The 17,849-nt window shown below is 47.0% G+C and overlaps 1 protein-coding gene across 3 annotated transcripts in view; it reads left to right on the top strand.

The window, feature by feature from the left end:
• The window catches only part of LOC144732301 (trafficking protein particle complex subunit 9-like), a 116,169-nt gene that overhangs the window by 42,673 nt on the left and 55,647 nt on the right, over nt 1–17,849 (top strand). For all 3 annotated transcript variants that reach the window (XM_078613777.1, XM_078613767.1, XM_078613757.1), the window contains exons 17-18: nt 7,751–7,893; nt 10,217–10,327. In XM_078613777.1, coding sequence (XP_078469903.1) covers nt 7,751–7,893; nt 10,217–10,327 — 254 coding nt within the window. The remainder of the gene's footprint in view (nt 1–7,750; nt 7,894–10,216; nt 10,328–17,849) is intronic.

The following is a 17,849-nucleotide window of genomic DNA, read 5'->3' as shown; positions in this document are numbered from 1 at the left end:
GCGCCATCTGAAAATAATCTGCCGTTTTAATTTCGTCTTTAAATTGATGAACTGCGGTTGCGTCGGTCACAATCCGAGTTTGTGGGGGGGGGGGGGTGTTTTTCACCGGCCAGTAATGAGAAGATCATTTCACTTGTGAGGTTATGGCGACATTGCGCCTCATATTACCAATGTACTCGCGCAAACAATAGCGGGGAAAGTGTGGAGGAAGGAGCGTTAAGCAAAGTACCAATAAATACGGCGTAGTTAAACAGCCATAGTCTGGTCTGAAGAATGCATTTCTGTATTTGTGGATAGAGAGAGTGGCAGAAAATCGCTATGCGCAAGATAATTTAAATGCGCGCATGCGTTTTGGTGCAATGAAGTGTTGTTGTTTGTTGTTGGTTGTTGTTTATCACAGAGAATGTGCTCTTAAAAAAGGAGACAGTTCCACAGAGCTATAAATGATCGTCATTGTTAATTCCAGCAAAATAATTCTTGCGCGCGCCTCAGGCAGGATTTTCGTCATATTTTTAGCGCGGAGTGAAGATGTCGGCGGGTTTAATGTCAACGGGAGTGTGCGGTGGATCTGCACACGCCCAGATTAACGTGGCACAAACGGTAAATTGTTGCCCACAAATCTGGACTGTGTACGGGGCATATTCAATGAGAACCTGAAAACAAACACACACACACACATACACACACCCCACCGCAACATTGTAATCCATTGGATGAAATCAAATCTGGCCGGACAATATTTCACGTAACGCTAAATAGTTCCATTTTATCTTATTAATTTATTTTGTCCCGTCGCAAAGTGAAGACGGCTCAAACGTGCAGCTTGCGATCGCGCAGTTTAACAAAAGCAGCTCTGAACCCGCATTAAGAGCTCGTTTTTTTAAAAAGATAAGCTTGCTGGTGACGTCATGCCGGAGTGAGCTGCTCCCTTGAGTGACCTCCTCACCAACCACTTGTCTTGAAGCACCTTTTTATTTTTACTAAAATATAAACATTTTCTTTACTTTGAACACTCCCTTTACCCATTAAACATCATAGGCGGTAAAGGAGCAGTAGGAGCAGGAAACAGGGTAGGCTTGGGCCTGCCTTGCAGCGCCATGTTTTATTACTACACTCCGACTCCCCCTGAGTTATTTGGTGCCTCCTCCTCCCTCTTCCTCCCTCTCTCCTCCACCGGCTCCCCCCGATGTCAGGGAAAGATCCCTACCCCCCCCCCCAGAGCAGGCCCAACACGGTAATTGCTGTCAGGAACATCAGTCTACTCACTCCCCCTCAAGCCTAATGGAAGGGGTGGAAGGAAAAGCAAGGAATGTGGCCATCATGTATGTCAGGAAGCATCTCCCAGCTGCGTTTAAGAACATCCAACTACAGGACAGTCCCCCCTACGGCATCTGAAGCCATAGTGTGCAGCCTTTCCGAGTGGGTCGAAGGGAGAGCACGGCCGACATGGTGACAAATCAAGCCACCAAACCTCGCCCCCTCCTCATCCACCTGATCAAACAGAGTGGAGGCGAACAGCATCCTCGCAACTGTCAGGAGCTTTAAAGGCCGAGGCATACAAATCCAGGGTTCCAAGGCCTTCATTTCCCCGGACCTGACGCAGCTAGACTCCAAGCGGCGGGCACTTTGCTCTCCATATACGATGACCTGGGGAAGAGAGAGGGAGTGAAGACGCAGCTCCTATAACCTGCCAAGCTCAGGGTCCACCTGAACGGGAAGCACCTAGTCTTCACCAACTCCAGATAGGCGATGAGCAATAAGGAGATCCAGGACCTGCTGCAGGGACCTCGTGGAGACTAGGGGAGAGAGCATAACCCGCTGTGACACACCTAGGCATGGCACGAAGAGTGAGCCAGTGGGAACAGCATGTCGTCCCCAAGCCTCATGCACCTCAGCCATGTGGGGCCCCCTCTCTTCCACGACACCTTGACGTTGGAGCCGTCATCCCAGCAGCCTTAGTGGATCCTCAGGACCAACGTGATATCCATACCCCCCCTCCCTACCCAGGCCGCACCACCTCTGCAACTCTACCCAACTTCATCCACCCCCCCCCCCCCCCCACCATATAACCGCCTCTCTAACCCCATGCATCACCATCCCACTCGCCTTCCGTGCCACTACCCCACCGGCCATAGACCTCCGTTATTTTTCGTAGCAGAGTTTTATTAGATCCTTGTTTTGGGGGAGCAAAAAGGTCAGCTGGTCAGCTTGGAAAAGAGCGGGAGGGTGGGGGGTGATCTCTCGTCTGGCTTGGTGGGGGGGGGGGAGGGCACTCTCTAAAACATTAGAAAGTGACATGACATCCCTAATAGCATTTTAAAAAAACTTTGTCCACATCAGGGGCTCTATTGACAAGCAAGGGATGTTGACCTCCACCTCCGAAAGAATCCCTCCCCAATATGGGTATGGCTGACGGAGAAGAGGGCCCGCTACAAAATCTCTGAGGGATACCAACTCCTACTTCCGGGCCCTTCTGAAGTGAGACCAAAAACCAGGACACTTTGGGAAGGGGCGCTGGGCTGCCCGACCCCATGTGTCCTGGAAACTAATTTGGCACAATTTCAATTTAAAGCTTTCGTGACTGCAGAGATTCATCTTCTTGGTTCTTTCAGTAAAGTCACGTAGAAGAGAAATAATAATAATTATTATGTTTTATTATTTTATTATTTTATTATTTCCCTTCTACGTGACTTTACCGAAAGAACCAAGAAGATAATTTGGCACAACCCCCGGCAAGGTCTAAGATTTCTCCCTCTCAGAACGATTCAGTTTGAGTTCCTTCACGCATATATCTCACTAACCAACGGATGGCTAAATTCTCCCAGACCATATCCCCAGACTGCCCTAGATGCCCCCGGACACCATCCAAACCTACATTAACGCCTTCTGAGACTGTCCCACCATCGGGACATTCTATGAGAACATAACCAATCTGTACAACGTGATGTCTCGCACCGAGGGACAACCTAGCATTGAATCCTCCCTCCTGAGTCTTAAACCCGAAGGCATCAGCAGGCACCGACACACCATTCTCCAATCATAATCAACGATTTTTGGGTTTAGATCGCGTTATTTATAAATGTGTCGTAACCCTCCACCACCCGACACGGCCAATCAGTAAAAAAAGTGTCACGTTGACAAAAGACAAATAGTTCACTGCTTTAGCCCACCGGTGTGTTGAAGCGTGAAACCATGTCAACGTGACACTTTATTTTTTTTTTTTTACTGATTGGCCGTGTCGGGTGGTGGAGGGTTACGACACATTTATAAATAACGCGATCTAAACCCAAAAATCGTTGATTATGAACAATATTGGTCGCGAAAGCCTACGTGTTAAAATTCTCCAATCATTTAACATTTCGATTATAAAGACAAACCTGAGCACCTAGAAGAATCATGGGGCCCCCTAATTCACCCTCTGGCATATCTCCCTATTCGCCCTAGCAGCTTTAGAACACCTGAGTCTGAAATTGAGGAATAGGGAAGAGGCGTTCACTCAGATCTGGGGTCCCCTTGTGAATGCCACTCGAGTGACTCTGAGTTTACTCGATTGAACTTGAAATAAGACTGACCCCCCCCCTTCCCCCCTTCTTTCCCCGAAGAAAAGGGATCTGACGCACGTCCGACTGAACGCAATGGTCCTCCTACCCTTCCGCGTTGGTTCTCTGTCCGAGCCGCCTATCCCGCTATGCACCACTCGCCTATCGCGGTAGTTGAGAAGAAGCTCACAGCATCACCGCTTGCTCCTGGCAGTTTAATGTCTGTTTTGGAGCAAGAGTCAATATTTGATGGCACAGTCTTTGCATGGGACCAATGTGCGGTGTGGTGGGGGAAGCGGGTGGAAAGAAAGAGTCGCCGTGTTTGATTTTGTGCAATTTGATCGCCGGTGGTACGGCCGACATGACGTAGCCCCGGACCTTGGGGTGAAATTAAACGCAAGTACAGCTGCGGGCGGGCGGGTGCTGGCGTCTATTTTTGAAATGCATCGTTTGGCGATAATTTTTCTTTTTAAACAGAGGAAGCATGATTTGGCGACATCTGTTAATGGACGCACCACCACCACCACGGCGATCACGAGAAGTCCTGCAAAGGGCCAGCTGCTCGCGCAAAGTTATCGCGTTTGTTTTTCTTTTGTACCAGTGTACAGTATATAGCGTTCGCCCACTGTTCCGTCGCTTATTTGGCTGCTATAAATTTCCACATGCCAAGCCACTTAATTGAGCTATCATTTGTGGCCAGGTCGCTTCTGGAAAAAGGCTACAGAGCTCAGTGGGCTTTACCTAGTTAAATAAACGTAGTTAGTTACTTAGTATCTAGCTAATATGAAAGTCAACAAAACGAGTATCAAGGTGGTGCGCATTTCCCGTTTGCAGGATACGAACCCACAACGCTTGCCATCGCAAGCCGCTCATCGTTCTACTACCGAGCCACTTGGCCGCAGAAGAGTAGGTCAAATACCCCCTCTAGATGTGTCATCTTGAGGCTCCAAATTACGGAGGGTCCAATTGCCAAAATTGGCGTGAGCAACCAATTGCAGGCCTGTGTGTTTACCGTTTTTATCCGCAGCTTGAGCATGAAAAGCAGCGCCTGCCATTCATTGATGAATTAATGTACGTATGTTCTTCTTCCGCACCGTACGTAGCCAACCGTGCTTTATCGGAGGTGTGGGAGGAAAGGCCAACGAACTAAACACAGAAAGTAGAATGGAAGGTAGGGAGGGCTTCGTGCGATTTAATCGAATTAGCCAGCACGGCACGAGGCACCTGAAGCATTTGTGCCCGTTGCACAGAGCACCGCGTTTTTGCACCGCCCGTGCCGGTTTTCTGAAGCGAGAGTGACGGTGGCTACCATGACATTTGCGTGTGCGCGCCCGTGCACGATCTCCGCTCCCGTTTGAAGGTCCTGCCGTGCGGGTTTTATTTGTGCCTGGCACTTGTCTTGTGCGGTGCTTCAGTCTTGACCTCCTCGACCCCTGAGAGCTTGAAGTCCCACAGAGGTATAATCAAAGAGCAGATGTCTAGGGGTGACAATAGCTGCCCCAGGATGTGATGTGCGTAATTGAAGATTGAAACTCCAGGGTGGAAAGACAGACGCAATGACAGCGGACCTCCTCCGATGGGTGTTCAGGTTGTGCCTTGCCGTGTGTTGTCCAGTCTCAAACCACAGTGTCCGACGTTTCGCTCCACAGGCTGGCAGCTTCTTCAGGATGTGAATCGAGCCGCCCCACTTTCTCCTTCGGCGTGTGACGCGATGCAATTTTCAATTGGACGATGATAACACTGGTCAAAAAAAAAAATTCTGGCCTGGACTTTTGCAGCTGTTTTAGACTAATTTCAGGGTGCTGATTCCAAATCTGATCTCATATTTGCTCTATCACATAATTTTTATGCTATCGGCATACCCCATTTTCATTGATTTTACCCGAAATTAACTCTGTCACTTATGATTGCAAGTTGTTGCGAGTCAGTGACTGCTTTAGTGTTAAAATATGGTGCTGTATTTTTAGGATAGTGTGTTTATAATATCATTTTATGTAGATATCCACATTTATTTAATATTTTTCTTTTGCAATTTTTATTGAAAATGCAATATTTGATATCTCAAAAACCTGATGTGATAGACAAAAACTGATGCCAGATTTGGAATCAGCACACCCAAAATTACCTTAAAACCGTTGGAATACCTTATGCCAGAAAAAGTGTGTTGACCAGTGTAATTGTTTTGCGTGAGCAATGGGGTGCGTTGTAGCGCCTCTGGTGGCTGCAAGGGTCGCACGAACTAATGACGTGCAATGTGTAGAAATAAAAAAAATGAAGAGAGGAAGGTGCCCCACGCATGTGGAGCTGCAACGGTAGCCCAACTGGGAACATGCAGTGGCAAAATATTTCTAAGAAGAATGATTGGAGAGGGAATGAAGCAGCTGATCTTGCTTAAAGAGAGAGAACCATGATGGAAATTTACTCATGGCCCCATTGCCACAAATGAGCTGACGGAAAGGACAGATGATGACGATGAGGGGGAATGGTGGCGCAACGGTTAGCGCACTGTGTTGTGAATCTGACGAGCTGAGCTGGACTCCTGCCCCCCACGAATCACGTCGAGGTGGCGAGCGGTATCCGAATCGGTCCAGGGGGCAAATCCCTTCAGTGCGGTCAAGTATGGTCAAACAACTCCCATGACCAAAAGGCACAGTGTAGACCGTCAGTCCAGCAGTGGATAACAAAACGCCCGTGCATTGTCGCAGATGGGAGAGAGTTTCAGACTGATGGATTATATTTGTCGACGCGGGAAAGAACATTCGGCCTCAAGCTGTTTTACAAGAATGACATGCGGAGGAACTTGGTGAAAAGCAGCAGCGAATGAATTGTAAACTTTGCAGACACTGAGTAGCGAACACAATCGGGGAAAACAACAACAACGTTCAAACCCTGCACCACTCAAGTAAAGCTGGCAGCACCGTAACAGTCTTGAATTAAGGATGGAATTAAAAAAGGCCGGGGAAGAGAGGAGGGATTTAATTTGAAACCACGAAGCGAGCTCATTCCCAAAGTGAGTGGCGGCAACAACGAAATTATTTTTCATCGTAGTCAGATCTCACTCGACAATGGAGAAAGATGCAACCACGTGCCGAGCAGGAGGTTTTCTGGAGGCTTTGACAGGAGGCATTGGTTGCTGCAGTGCATGGCCACTCCTCCTGTGTAGTTGTATAATCTGGTCCGCCAAACACAATTATTTATTACGATTCGACATCTTTGTTTTCAAATTGGAAAAATATGCGGCAAATCGAAGGAAAGTAATCGCCTAAGAAGACCAATATTAAGTAAAGTAAATCCAATACTTCAGTATTTGTGAAGCATTATAGTTTCTGACGGCCACTGATCACATGACAGCAATGTGGCACACTGCTTGCAGCACATCTGCATGGCACCATTGGCCATATAGTCATTGTATGAGACTTGTTGACTTGTAGGATAGCGCAGGCTGATTGTAAAAATAAAAAAATAAACTCGGATCTGCTCCTCTGCCAGTCCTGGAACTGAGCCGGGGTTCTGTGTCAGGAGTGTCACCAGGATTTGAATCTAAGTCTCCGCTCCTAAATGTACACCTTCACTTGGTCTGCACCTGACGTGTTGTCACAGGGTCAACGTAGTTAGCAGAGCCTGCAGTCGATGGTGCTCTGTGCTTATATTACGTCTCTATCCCTCTGCTTCTTCCCTCGTACAGCTTCAAGTTGGGAATCCCCTCCCGTCATCTATTTTCCCAATGATCGTTTAACCTTTTTCTCAAGAAATTCCGTTACACATTTAATGGTGATTTATGTTACTGTCTGCTTGGCCTTTCGGGCCTTACGGACTGTGCTGAGCAGTTGTGATCGAATATATTTCTATATATCACCGTGATCATTGACCGTAGACGCTCAATGGAACGCGCATCCAGTTACACAGGATGCGTAACTGCTCCGGGCAGCACAACGCCCGGTCTGATCCTCCTCCTCCCCTGTTCCTCGTCTGTCCATTGTCACGGCGGGATTAACGTTGAGCGGACAGCTGATGGAGATCAGCGCTCCTTTCCCACGGAAGCTTTTCTGCGCGCGAGCAACCTAGTCCTGCGGCACCACCCCTCCACCATTTGACCGCACGGTGGATTTTTACTGCTTTTTCGGCGGTCGCGAGTGCCGATCGAGCGGCGGTGATCCGCTTGCTTATGTGCGGCCCCCCCCCATTCCGCCCTCCGTGTTTTCTCGTGGCAGGTCGTGGAGTTCTCCGTGGGCTTTCGCTACGCGGGGGGTCCCGGGATGAGCAGCGGATACTGCCGGAGCGTCCCGCTGAGCGTCCGCGTGCTGGTGCAGCCCACGGTCGCCTGCGCCCGCGTCGTGCTGCAGCCGCCTCTCAAGTGAGTCACCGAGCGGCCGTGCGGAGGAGCGGAAACTGGGTTTACTCTCCAATGCAACCGGTGTGCGGAAATAGGAACTAATTGGGATGTTTTTTTTTTAAGTGACAAACCTTACTAATGGCCTGTGTTGGGTGGTGGCAGGTAAAGGACACGTGTATATTTACGCGATTTAATCCCCAAAGAAACTCCTTATTATGGATACTGTTGTGCTGTTACCAGGGTTGCCCTTTATCTGGGTTTTCCCCGGGATGGTCCAGGAATTGGCATCCGTGTTCGGTTGAAAGGAATTGATTTGAACCGACATCTGGTACGAAGTTTGGTTGATACTGCACATTGTTGATCACAGAACTGGTGCCGACTGAGATGCCTGCCCAGTTTTGGTCTCCAAGAGAAAAGGTGGCAGCGTTACCACTGACTCACCAACTAATTAATTTGCCAAGTCACTCAGGAATTCACACACTTTCCCACTCACCCGCTCACCCACTCACTCATGTGGCCACCCTCCCACACATTTGCCTTTCCACTTGTCCACCTTTGCATTGGACTTACAATCCAGAGGTTGCTGGTTTGATTAGTTCGATCTCCCGGTGTGGCAGTTGAAACAATGCGAAAGAAGATGTTGAAACAATGTGGAAGGATTCTAAAATCCCCCCCCCCCCCCCCTCCACCGGCCTCTGTCCACAAAGCATCTGAAATGGGTTCCACCACAGTTAGTTGATCGGCAGGTCGTGTGTGGCGGGGTAACACGTGGCGACTCCCACGTCTTCCAAGAAATCTGGCCAGCGTGGAAGAGTAGGCCAAAGTGTAACCTCCTGGGAGGCTCTTCCACCAGCAGTGGAGTAAGCAAGCAAGCAGTTGCAACGGCTGCGCTCTATACCTTTGTTAAGAATTGGTCTCGCTGTGCAACGCCACTTCGGGGAGGCCCCTTGGGTGCACGCCGAGTCGGCGTGTTTTTCGAGCTGCTCGCTACGTGTGGAAGCGTCGGATCGTGGGAGAGGCCGAGGGCTCCTCCGCCGTAGGGACGCAGCTGGAGAAAACTGAGAGGGCTGACGGGACCCAGAGGCGATGGCCGTGGCAGACTTTGGCCGGCGGAAAGGGCGCCCGCGTGTGTAATTAAAACGCTGGAGCCATGCGGAAGAATTCCGCGTTGCGTCTCGCGATTCATGGGGGCCGGGATTTTAAGCCGAAGCGAGAGAAGGAAAAAAAAAAGCTATTGGAATTTAGAAAGCGCCGCCCTCTCACTGTCCGTGCGGCGATAGCTTTAAATCAATGATGTTAGATATTTTGTTTGGAGATGATGATGACAGGGATTTTAATGCAATGTCAAAAAAATACTTCATCTTCACCGTCATCCCTTTCATTATCATCATCCCTGTTGTCATCATCGTCATGATCATCAACCTTTAAATAAGTTATCATTATTATAGTCTACATTGTAATAAGACTCTTACAATCGTTTTAACATGGTAGTAATAATTACGTTGTCATAGTAATAATAATCATCATCCCGGCAATTATCATAATTATGATGCCTATAATCATTGCCACCATCCACATCATCATCATTACTATATCAATCATCATTATAATTCTCTTCATCATCTCTATATTAATAATGATCGTCACATTATCATCATCATCCCTGTCTTGGATCCAGAGTCACAACTATCCATCATAGTTTCTGCCATCTCATGCCAGCACAGATTTATGAGCAGAGTTTGCCAACAAGTCAGGAAGTGGTGGCAGTGTGTTTTATTTCCCCTGTAGAAAAAAGGGAGTTGGGAGATAATGGGATCGAAGCTGTGAGTTGTGGGCAGCATCTTTTGATGCACTTGGGAAGACAATCAGAGGTAGTGTTGCATTTACATCTTGGCAGGGCCCTGGTCCCCTTTTACATATTCAGCAGGAGCTGTCCACGGTACCGCTTGCAAGAGGTCTCCCACCGCTTAGTGCATTATCGCTGTAGATTATCTGAGCACTGTGCAGAATATATTGGGAAAAGACTATATGAGTTGGACAGGAGACACGACGAAGAAGAGGATCTGAACACTGGGAATTTTACCCTTCGAAAGCCACTGGTGAACATTGAAGAGATATTCTACAACAATGTTTTGTAACTTGACCATAAGAATATAGAAGTGGTGGGGGAGAGGCGGGGGGCGGGGGAGTGCTGATCCTTCAGCAGGTGAGATTGGGAAAAGCCCCACTCCCATCAACCCCCCCCCCTTGCTGATGCTATGAGGTTGGAGCACTGTCTGAGTGTGCTGCTGCCAGGACCGCACTGACACCCACTCCTGTTCCGTGCGCGCTCGGTGACGTCCAGTGGGAGACGGAGCAGACTGCTGGTGGACGTGGTGAACCTCACCCAATCCCAGGTGGAGGTCAGCCTTGATGCTGTCACCTGGAATCTGCTCCCTGAGAAAGGACCAAGCAGGTGAGTGCCCAAGCACCGCGTGCTATAGAGTACAAAGACAAAGATAAAGATCCCCCATATAGCCTTAACAGACTGTAGGGGCAAGTGCTGTTAGCGAGCACCTATGAAGGCCGCTACACTATCGCTATAGAGTACAGCACACGCACACACACACACTCTCACCAGGAGAGAACGCGTTGTACGATATCACAATGTGAACCACGTGTTCTTCAGTATGACGTCCAACATTTCGCTCCACGTGCTGGAACTTCTTCAGGAAACGAATCGAGCCACTCACTTTCTCACTTTGGCTCGTGGTGATGCGATGCTACAGTATGTCACGTGAGCCAATGACATGCAACGCTACATGAATCAAATTTTTAATTATCACTCGCATGAGTCCATGTCTATAGCGTAAACATAAGAATTGGTTTTAATATCGGCATCATTATACCATGAATAAGTAATTATGATGATGCTACAATTTGGATTTAAATATTGATGTAGAAGCTGCAAATGGCCAAGCGCTTTAAAAGCCATCCTCGAATTCTCACTTCTCAGACACACTCGTCGTTGCTCTGTAGAATCGTTCTCAATCATCTCGAAGATTTAACAGGATGCTTTTACAGCGATGGAAACATGAATTAATGTTTACCGCGAGTATCCATGCTGAAACTTCTTATGATAAACTCATCAAACATACAGTTCTATGATGCGAATTAAGCTGGACTATCTGATTCATATAAATACTCACTGCACCAACCATCCGACTTTCGGTTCCGCAGCTCGACTCCATCAGATAGAACAAAAATAGTTGCGGAAAAAAAAGAGTCTCAAATCTGTTCCCGCACGTGCCACTGGACGGGAGGTGATGGGCACAGGACTTGAGTGACGCCATCGCCGCTGCCGCCGTCAGGCTGGGCATGGCTTGTTATGGGGGTTTTCGTGCCTTCGGGGAAGCAGTATGTGAGTGGCAGCCACCGTATTTAGAGTGGCCCATGTAATCGAGTGCGAAAATGTAGTCTATTACAATCCTGACTCAATAAATCGACTCTTGGGTTTTTTCGGTAAAGTCACGTGACTTTACCAAAAAAACCTAAGAGTCCTTGCAGTCACGAAAGCTTCAAATCAAGAATCAATTAATCGACTCAACGGACTCGTTGTCCCATCGCTAATTGTTGGGAAACTTGAGGGAGCAGTGTGATGGTTGTGTGGCTATCCGCTTCCTGACATTTCTCACTCGTCTTTTGTTTCCAAAGGACACATTTTTACTGACTCGGCTAGTTGGTGTAATGTAATTAAGCAAGCACAGCCTGCTGGTGTTTGTCATTTTTATTTAATTCCCTTGATAATAAGGAACAAAACTAAATAGACTATTGTTCGTTCTAATTTGCGTTTTCCCAAACGATAAGAAAATATTATTTCACTAATGAGCACACAATTAATCAGTTCTCCTCTTCAGTCGCCTGCTGATTTGTTTTTCATGAGCACTTTGTTATTCGATACTCGGAGAGAAATGTATTCCTCAAAAAACAACTTCACCTATGATCTTCTTGGTTCTTTCGGTATAGTCACGTAGTAGGGAAATAATAAAATAATAAAAATTTTACATAATAAAATAATAGTGAGAATTATTCTATTATGTTTTCTTTTTATTATTGTATTATTTCCCTTCTACGTGACTTTACCGAAAGAACCAAGAAGATGAATCCCTGCAGTCACAAAAGCTTTAAATCGAAATTCACCCATGATTGAAACTACTTATGAGTAAATATAGACATTTTAATTGCTTAGGATAATTTCAAAGAACAAGTAAGCTTTTGAACATCAAAGGCTGGGGTAGCTAGCGGAGGCGCCGTGGTCCGCCTACCGCACCGTGAATCCGGCGACCTGAGTTCGATTCCCAACGCGACCAACAGCTCGCATCGGTGGCGACTGACATCCGGGGTTTGACTTGAGCTGGGTCTATTTGGCCCAGATGCCATTGCGCTTAGGACTAAGGAAGGATTCCTGGCTAATGCGTGTTTAGTTTGTTGTCCTTCCTCCCGCACCTCCGATTATCACGGTTGGCTACGTACGGTGTGAAAGAAGTTCAACGTGCGTACATACGTTAATGGCTGGCGCCCAAGCAAAGGTAATTGGAAGTTTCCTTCGGCCCTCAGTAAGGAAAAGCCTCCCCACCCCTGTCACAGCCCTGTGGCGTGACCTTGTTTAAAGGGGTACCTTGAAGTAAAGGGCCATTGCAATACATTTCGTTAATTTTGTATTGTTTTCCTTTAAGTGTTATTGACAAATGTGCTGAGGTTATACACGTATATATATCAATGGCAGGGAGGGTTATATGAAACTCAGGCGGGGGGCAGGGGGCACGACGCAGTCAAAGTTCAAACAGACTTCCAACAAAATCGTACAGGCGAGCATCTCGGTGTTTGCCGATCGCCTGAACTGCAGCGGACACGCACGGACTGAACTGGCGAACTTCGAAAGAGAAACCCGCCACCGGTGTCAAATTTATGTACCAACATTCGACTTGAACGATTCGGAAGGGCGGCACTGAGCCCTTCCTACCGAAAGGCCACGGGACCCTCCCCTCTGTCATCGATCTCCCCTGGCGCTACGGCGCTGCCCAACACCAACCCCCACCACCACCACCATCACCCCACCACCACCACCATCACCCCCAACCAGCACCACCACCATCACCCCACCACCACCATCACCCCCACCACCACCACCATCACCCCACCACCACCATCACCCCACCACCACCACCACCATCACCCCCACCACCACCATCACCCCAACACCACCATCACCCCACCACCACCACCACCATCACCCCACCACCACCATCACCCCACCACCACCACCACCATCACCCCCAACCAGCACCACCACCACCCCCACCACCACCACCATCACCCCCAACCAGCACCACCAGCACCCCCACCACCATCACCCCCAACCAGCACCACCACCACCCCCACCACCACCACCATCACCCCACCACCACCACCACCATCACCCCCAACCAGCACCACCACCACCACCATCACCCCCAACCAGCACCACCACCACCACCACCCCCACCACCACCACCCCCAACCAGCACCACCAGCACCCCCACCACCACCACCCCCAACCAGCACCACCACCACCACCATCACCCCCAACCAGCACCACCATCACCAATCCCCACCACCACCAGCACCACCATCACCCCCAACCACCACCACCATCACCAATCCCCACCACCATCACCCCCAACCAGCACCACCCAGCAGAGGTCGCAAACGGGTTTTGATTCCTTACCCGTACCCGTACCCGGCCGAACCAGGGTCGCAAACGGCTACCCGTACCCGTACCCGGCCGGGTACGGGTACCCGTTCCCTACCCGTACCCTACCCGAAATGAGTGACAAACAGTTACTCACCAGTGACTCACGGCCTACCCGTACCCGTACCCGGCCGCACCAGGGTCGCAAACGGCTACCCGTACCCGGCCGGGTACGGGTAGCCGGGTATCGGGTAGGGTACGGGTATCGGGTACCCGGTTGCGACCTCTGCCACCCAGTGCCCACCAACTCACGGGCATCTATCGCAGACCCCTCGGGTCGATTCGTCGCCCCCCACCCCCACCGCGCGCCTCGAGGTGCTCGTGGGCATCTCCGTCGGCGTGGGGGCGGGTGGGAAGTGGCTGGCTGGCATTGATGGCGCGTCGTGTTTGAGATGCGAAAGCCTCTTAAGCCTTTACACGCGAGAGGAGAGCGTGGAGAGCAGGGCTGTCAATGCGCGAGCAAGAGCTGAGTCAGTGCGGGGGGGGGGCGTGTCGTGCTGCCAAGAGCCGAGTTGCACCTTTGATGTGGCGATACAAATTATTCCTTAGAAAATAATCCGCGGAGGCGCATTCGTCAATTTCTCTGAGTGGTGGCGGCGCTGCGGCGCACTTTTTCGATTGCTCTATTGTGGGGGGGGGGAGGGGGGGGCGGAGGAATCGTTCTCGAATAAGCGTGCCCCACGCTTACGAGCAAAACGTTACCCGAATTGCAGCCGGTTCATTATTGAATTTCCGCCCTTCGTTGAGCTCCTGGCCAATCTTACACTCTTTTGAAACGCTGCTGCTGGCTGCTTAATTATTTCGATACGTGTGGCTTGCAGCCAGTGTGAGTCGTCATGGCTAGTGGTCCATCAAATTTATAAAAATTAGATAAAATAAGATTTTTTTTGGCAAACAAGCATGCCAGTTCAACCTCGATGCAGATAAAATGGTAATGTTTTGAAGCAAACATTTTAAAAGTAAATGTTTGTATTAAATTAGACGTGGGTTTTTTTTTCTTCCAACTATATAATCTCACTTTGGCGTATATTACAATATAGACGGGATTACAAATAAATTTCGAATGAGGTTATAGGACAGTTTAATGTCGCTGCAAATCTGATGACCGGAGCAATATCTGAACGATTCCTGAACAATCTCCCCCACGCTTCACAAACCCACACTGACGAACTTGGTGAAGTATGGTCATGTAACGCCCATGAGCCCACACACTGCGTGGATTGATGGGGGGGGGGGGGGTGGCGGGAGGGGGTGGTATTTGACAAGAAGCGGATTGACAAGGCAAATGTTTTTTTATTATTTTAAAGTTTAATTTAAATTTTCAATTTCACTTTGTATCATTGCCTTGACACGGCATAGGCTGAGAGGTGGCGTCGAGATTCGGACCATGTGCGAAGCGTTGCCAGTCAATTTTAGAGGTGCCAGGAAAAATTCCGCATTGAAATATTTCCAAAAATGCCATCTTCAATGTGGCAACAACATCTAATATGGATGCTCCACCCTCGCGCCGTTCAACTTTTTCACTTGTTTTTTCACTTGTTTTTTCACTTGTTTTTTCACTTGTTTTTTCACTTGTTTTTTCACTTGTTTTTTCACTTGTTTTTTCACTTGTTTTTTCACTTATTTTTTCACTTGTTTTTTCACTTATTTTTTCACTTATTTTTTCACTTGTTTTTTCACTTGTTTTTTCACTTGTTTTTTCACTTGTTTTTTCACTTGTTTTTTCACTTATTTTTTCACTTGTTTTTTCACTTGTTTTTTCACTTGTTTTTTCACTTGTTTTTTCACTTGTTTTTTCACTTGTTTTTTCACTTGTTTTTTCACTTGTTTTTTCACTTGTTTTTTCACTTGTTTTTTCACTTGTTTTTTCACTTGTTTTTTCACTTGTTTTTTCACTTGTTTTTTCACTTGTTTTTTCACTTGTTTTTTCACTTGTTTTTTCACTTGTTTTTTCACTTGTTTTTTCACTTGTTTTTTCACTTGTTTTTTCACTTGTTTTTTCACTTGTTTTTTCACTTGTTTTTTCACTTGTTTTTTCACTTGTTTTTTCACTTGTTTTTTCACTTGTTTTTTCACTTGTTTTTTCACTTGTTTTTTCACTTGTTTTTTCACTTGTTTTTTCACTTGTTTTTTCACTTGTTTTTTCACTTGTTTTTTCACTTGTTTTTTCACTTGTTTTTTCACTTGTTTTTTCACTTGTTTTTTCACTTGCTTTCTCCGCGTTCATTATCCCCACCCCCCTTCCCCGCACGATCGAGTTCCATCTCTCGGCAAAGTAAAACGACGAGCAGAGGAGGGGTCGAGATGGGACGTGCCCCGCTCACGAGATGATATATTAACAAAGTCACATTTTCAACCAGGGTAACGGCGATATCGCAATTCTACCACAAGATATCGGAGCCACCCTGGCTTAGCGGTAGAGCTCGAGAGAGCCCCCCTAGGGGGTACTTGGCCTACTCTTCAACCTGTCGACCTTCTGGGAAGTCAACAGTTGTCCTATGGATAGACTCGCCCCTGCCATAGAAATGTGGATTTTCCGCCGCTGGCTTAGGGCAGTAGAGAAGGGATGAGCACCGCCTCAATGTTGATTTGAGCAGGAATTCACTTGGAGTTTACGTTTCTAACCCTCCACGCCCTGATACAGACCGGCATATTAAGTTGTCGTGTTGCGCCCAAGCGTTTAACGCGCCGACTATTATCGTTTAAGCTCACCGGTAAGTTCGAGAACAATGATCAACCCGAACTTTAGCAAATTAGATACGTTGCTGTGGCAGTGCTAGAAATACGGTGGTGATTGATGTGGCCTAACCCAAAAATGTTAAATCATAGGTGCTAAGTTAATGAAGCCCATTTCTCTTTGCTCGGATGATGCGAGCAAGTTGCGTCGGTAACAATACTGCAGGGAGCTGTACAAGCTTCCACAGAGCTTGCCTGCCTTGCAACATGCGAACAAAAAATGTACGCAATACGCGAAGCAAAATTAGTTAGCCAATAAAGTAAATGCAATGCAATGCGAGGAGCAGAATGGAATCCGAGGTGTTTTGTTGTTGTTGTTAGAATAGAGATTATAGTGTAGTAGTAGGTTTTTACCCTTTAAACTGGTACAAAACTGACACCTTTGTACAAGGCATCATGTTTGCAATAACCACAACACAAGTAGTCAAAATGCAAGCAAAAAGAAACAACTCTGATAATGATAATAATATGCACTGTCCTTGAAGTTGATTGGTCCACACCCGACTACTACTATATTTTGCCACCGGTAAAGGAGGTCTCATAGTGTATAAGAGATTATATTCTTCCCCGGAAGATCTGAACGTTATTGTTTATGTGACTGACGGGCACATTAGCATGATCCTCCATCCTCCCACGTGTGCATTTAGAGTAAAGAAACGTTAAAAGTGTCGCGGCGTCTTCGATAACCCACTTTCGTTTTCGCGGTTTGCCTCCGACGCGCCTAGCATTCTGGGATCGCTCGTCAGCTCGCGTGCTCAGGGGGCCACGTGTCTCGAAACGAAGTGGAAGCCTTTCAATTTAAAGCTTTCGTGACTGCAGGGATTCATCTTCTTGGTTCTTTCGGTAAAGTCACGTAGAATGGAAATAATAAAATAATAAAAATAAAACATTACGTTTTATTTTTGTTATGTTTTATTTTTATTATGTTTTATTTTTATTATTTTATTATTTCCATTCCACGTGAATAAAACATATTATGTTTTATTTTTATTATGTTTTATTTTTATTATGTTGTATTTTTATTATTTTTTTATTTCCATTCCACGTGAATAAAACATATTATGTTTTATTTTTATAATGTTTTATTTTTATTATTTTATTATTTCCATTCTACGTGAATAACACATTTTATGTTTTATTTTTATTATGTTTTATTTTTATTACGTTTTATTTTTATTATTTTATTATTTCCATTCCACGTGAATAAAACATATTATGTTTTATCTTTATTACGTTTAATTTTTATTATTTTATTATTTCCATTCTACGTGAATAAAACATTTTATGTTTTATTTTTATTATGTTTTATTTTTATTATGTTTTATTCTTATTATTTTAATATTTCCATTCTACGTGACTTTACCGAAAGAACCAAGAAGATGAAGTGGAAGCCGTGGACAGGCCTGCGAGCATTGGCGGCGTTGGGCCGGGTGAGCCAAGGGCGGGGAGTGGGCGGCCCGGACATCACTCG

The sequence above is a fragment of the Lampetra planeri genome, chromosome 2 (assembly GCF_965212315.1).
Source record: "Lampetra planeri chromosome 2, kcLamPlan1.2.h2, whole genome shotgun sequence".
NCBI lineage: Eukaryota > Metazoa > Chordata > Hyperoartia > Petromyzontiformes > Petromyzontidae > Lampetra > Lampetra planeri.
This window is presented reverse-complemented; position numbering and strand designations above follow the sequence as displayed.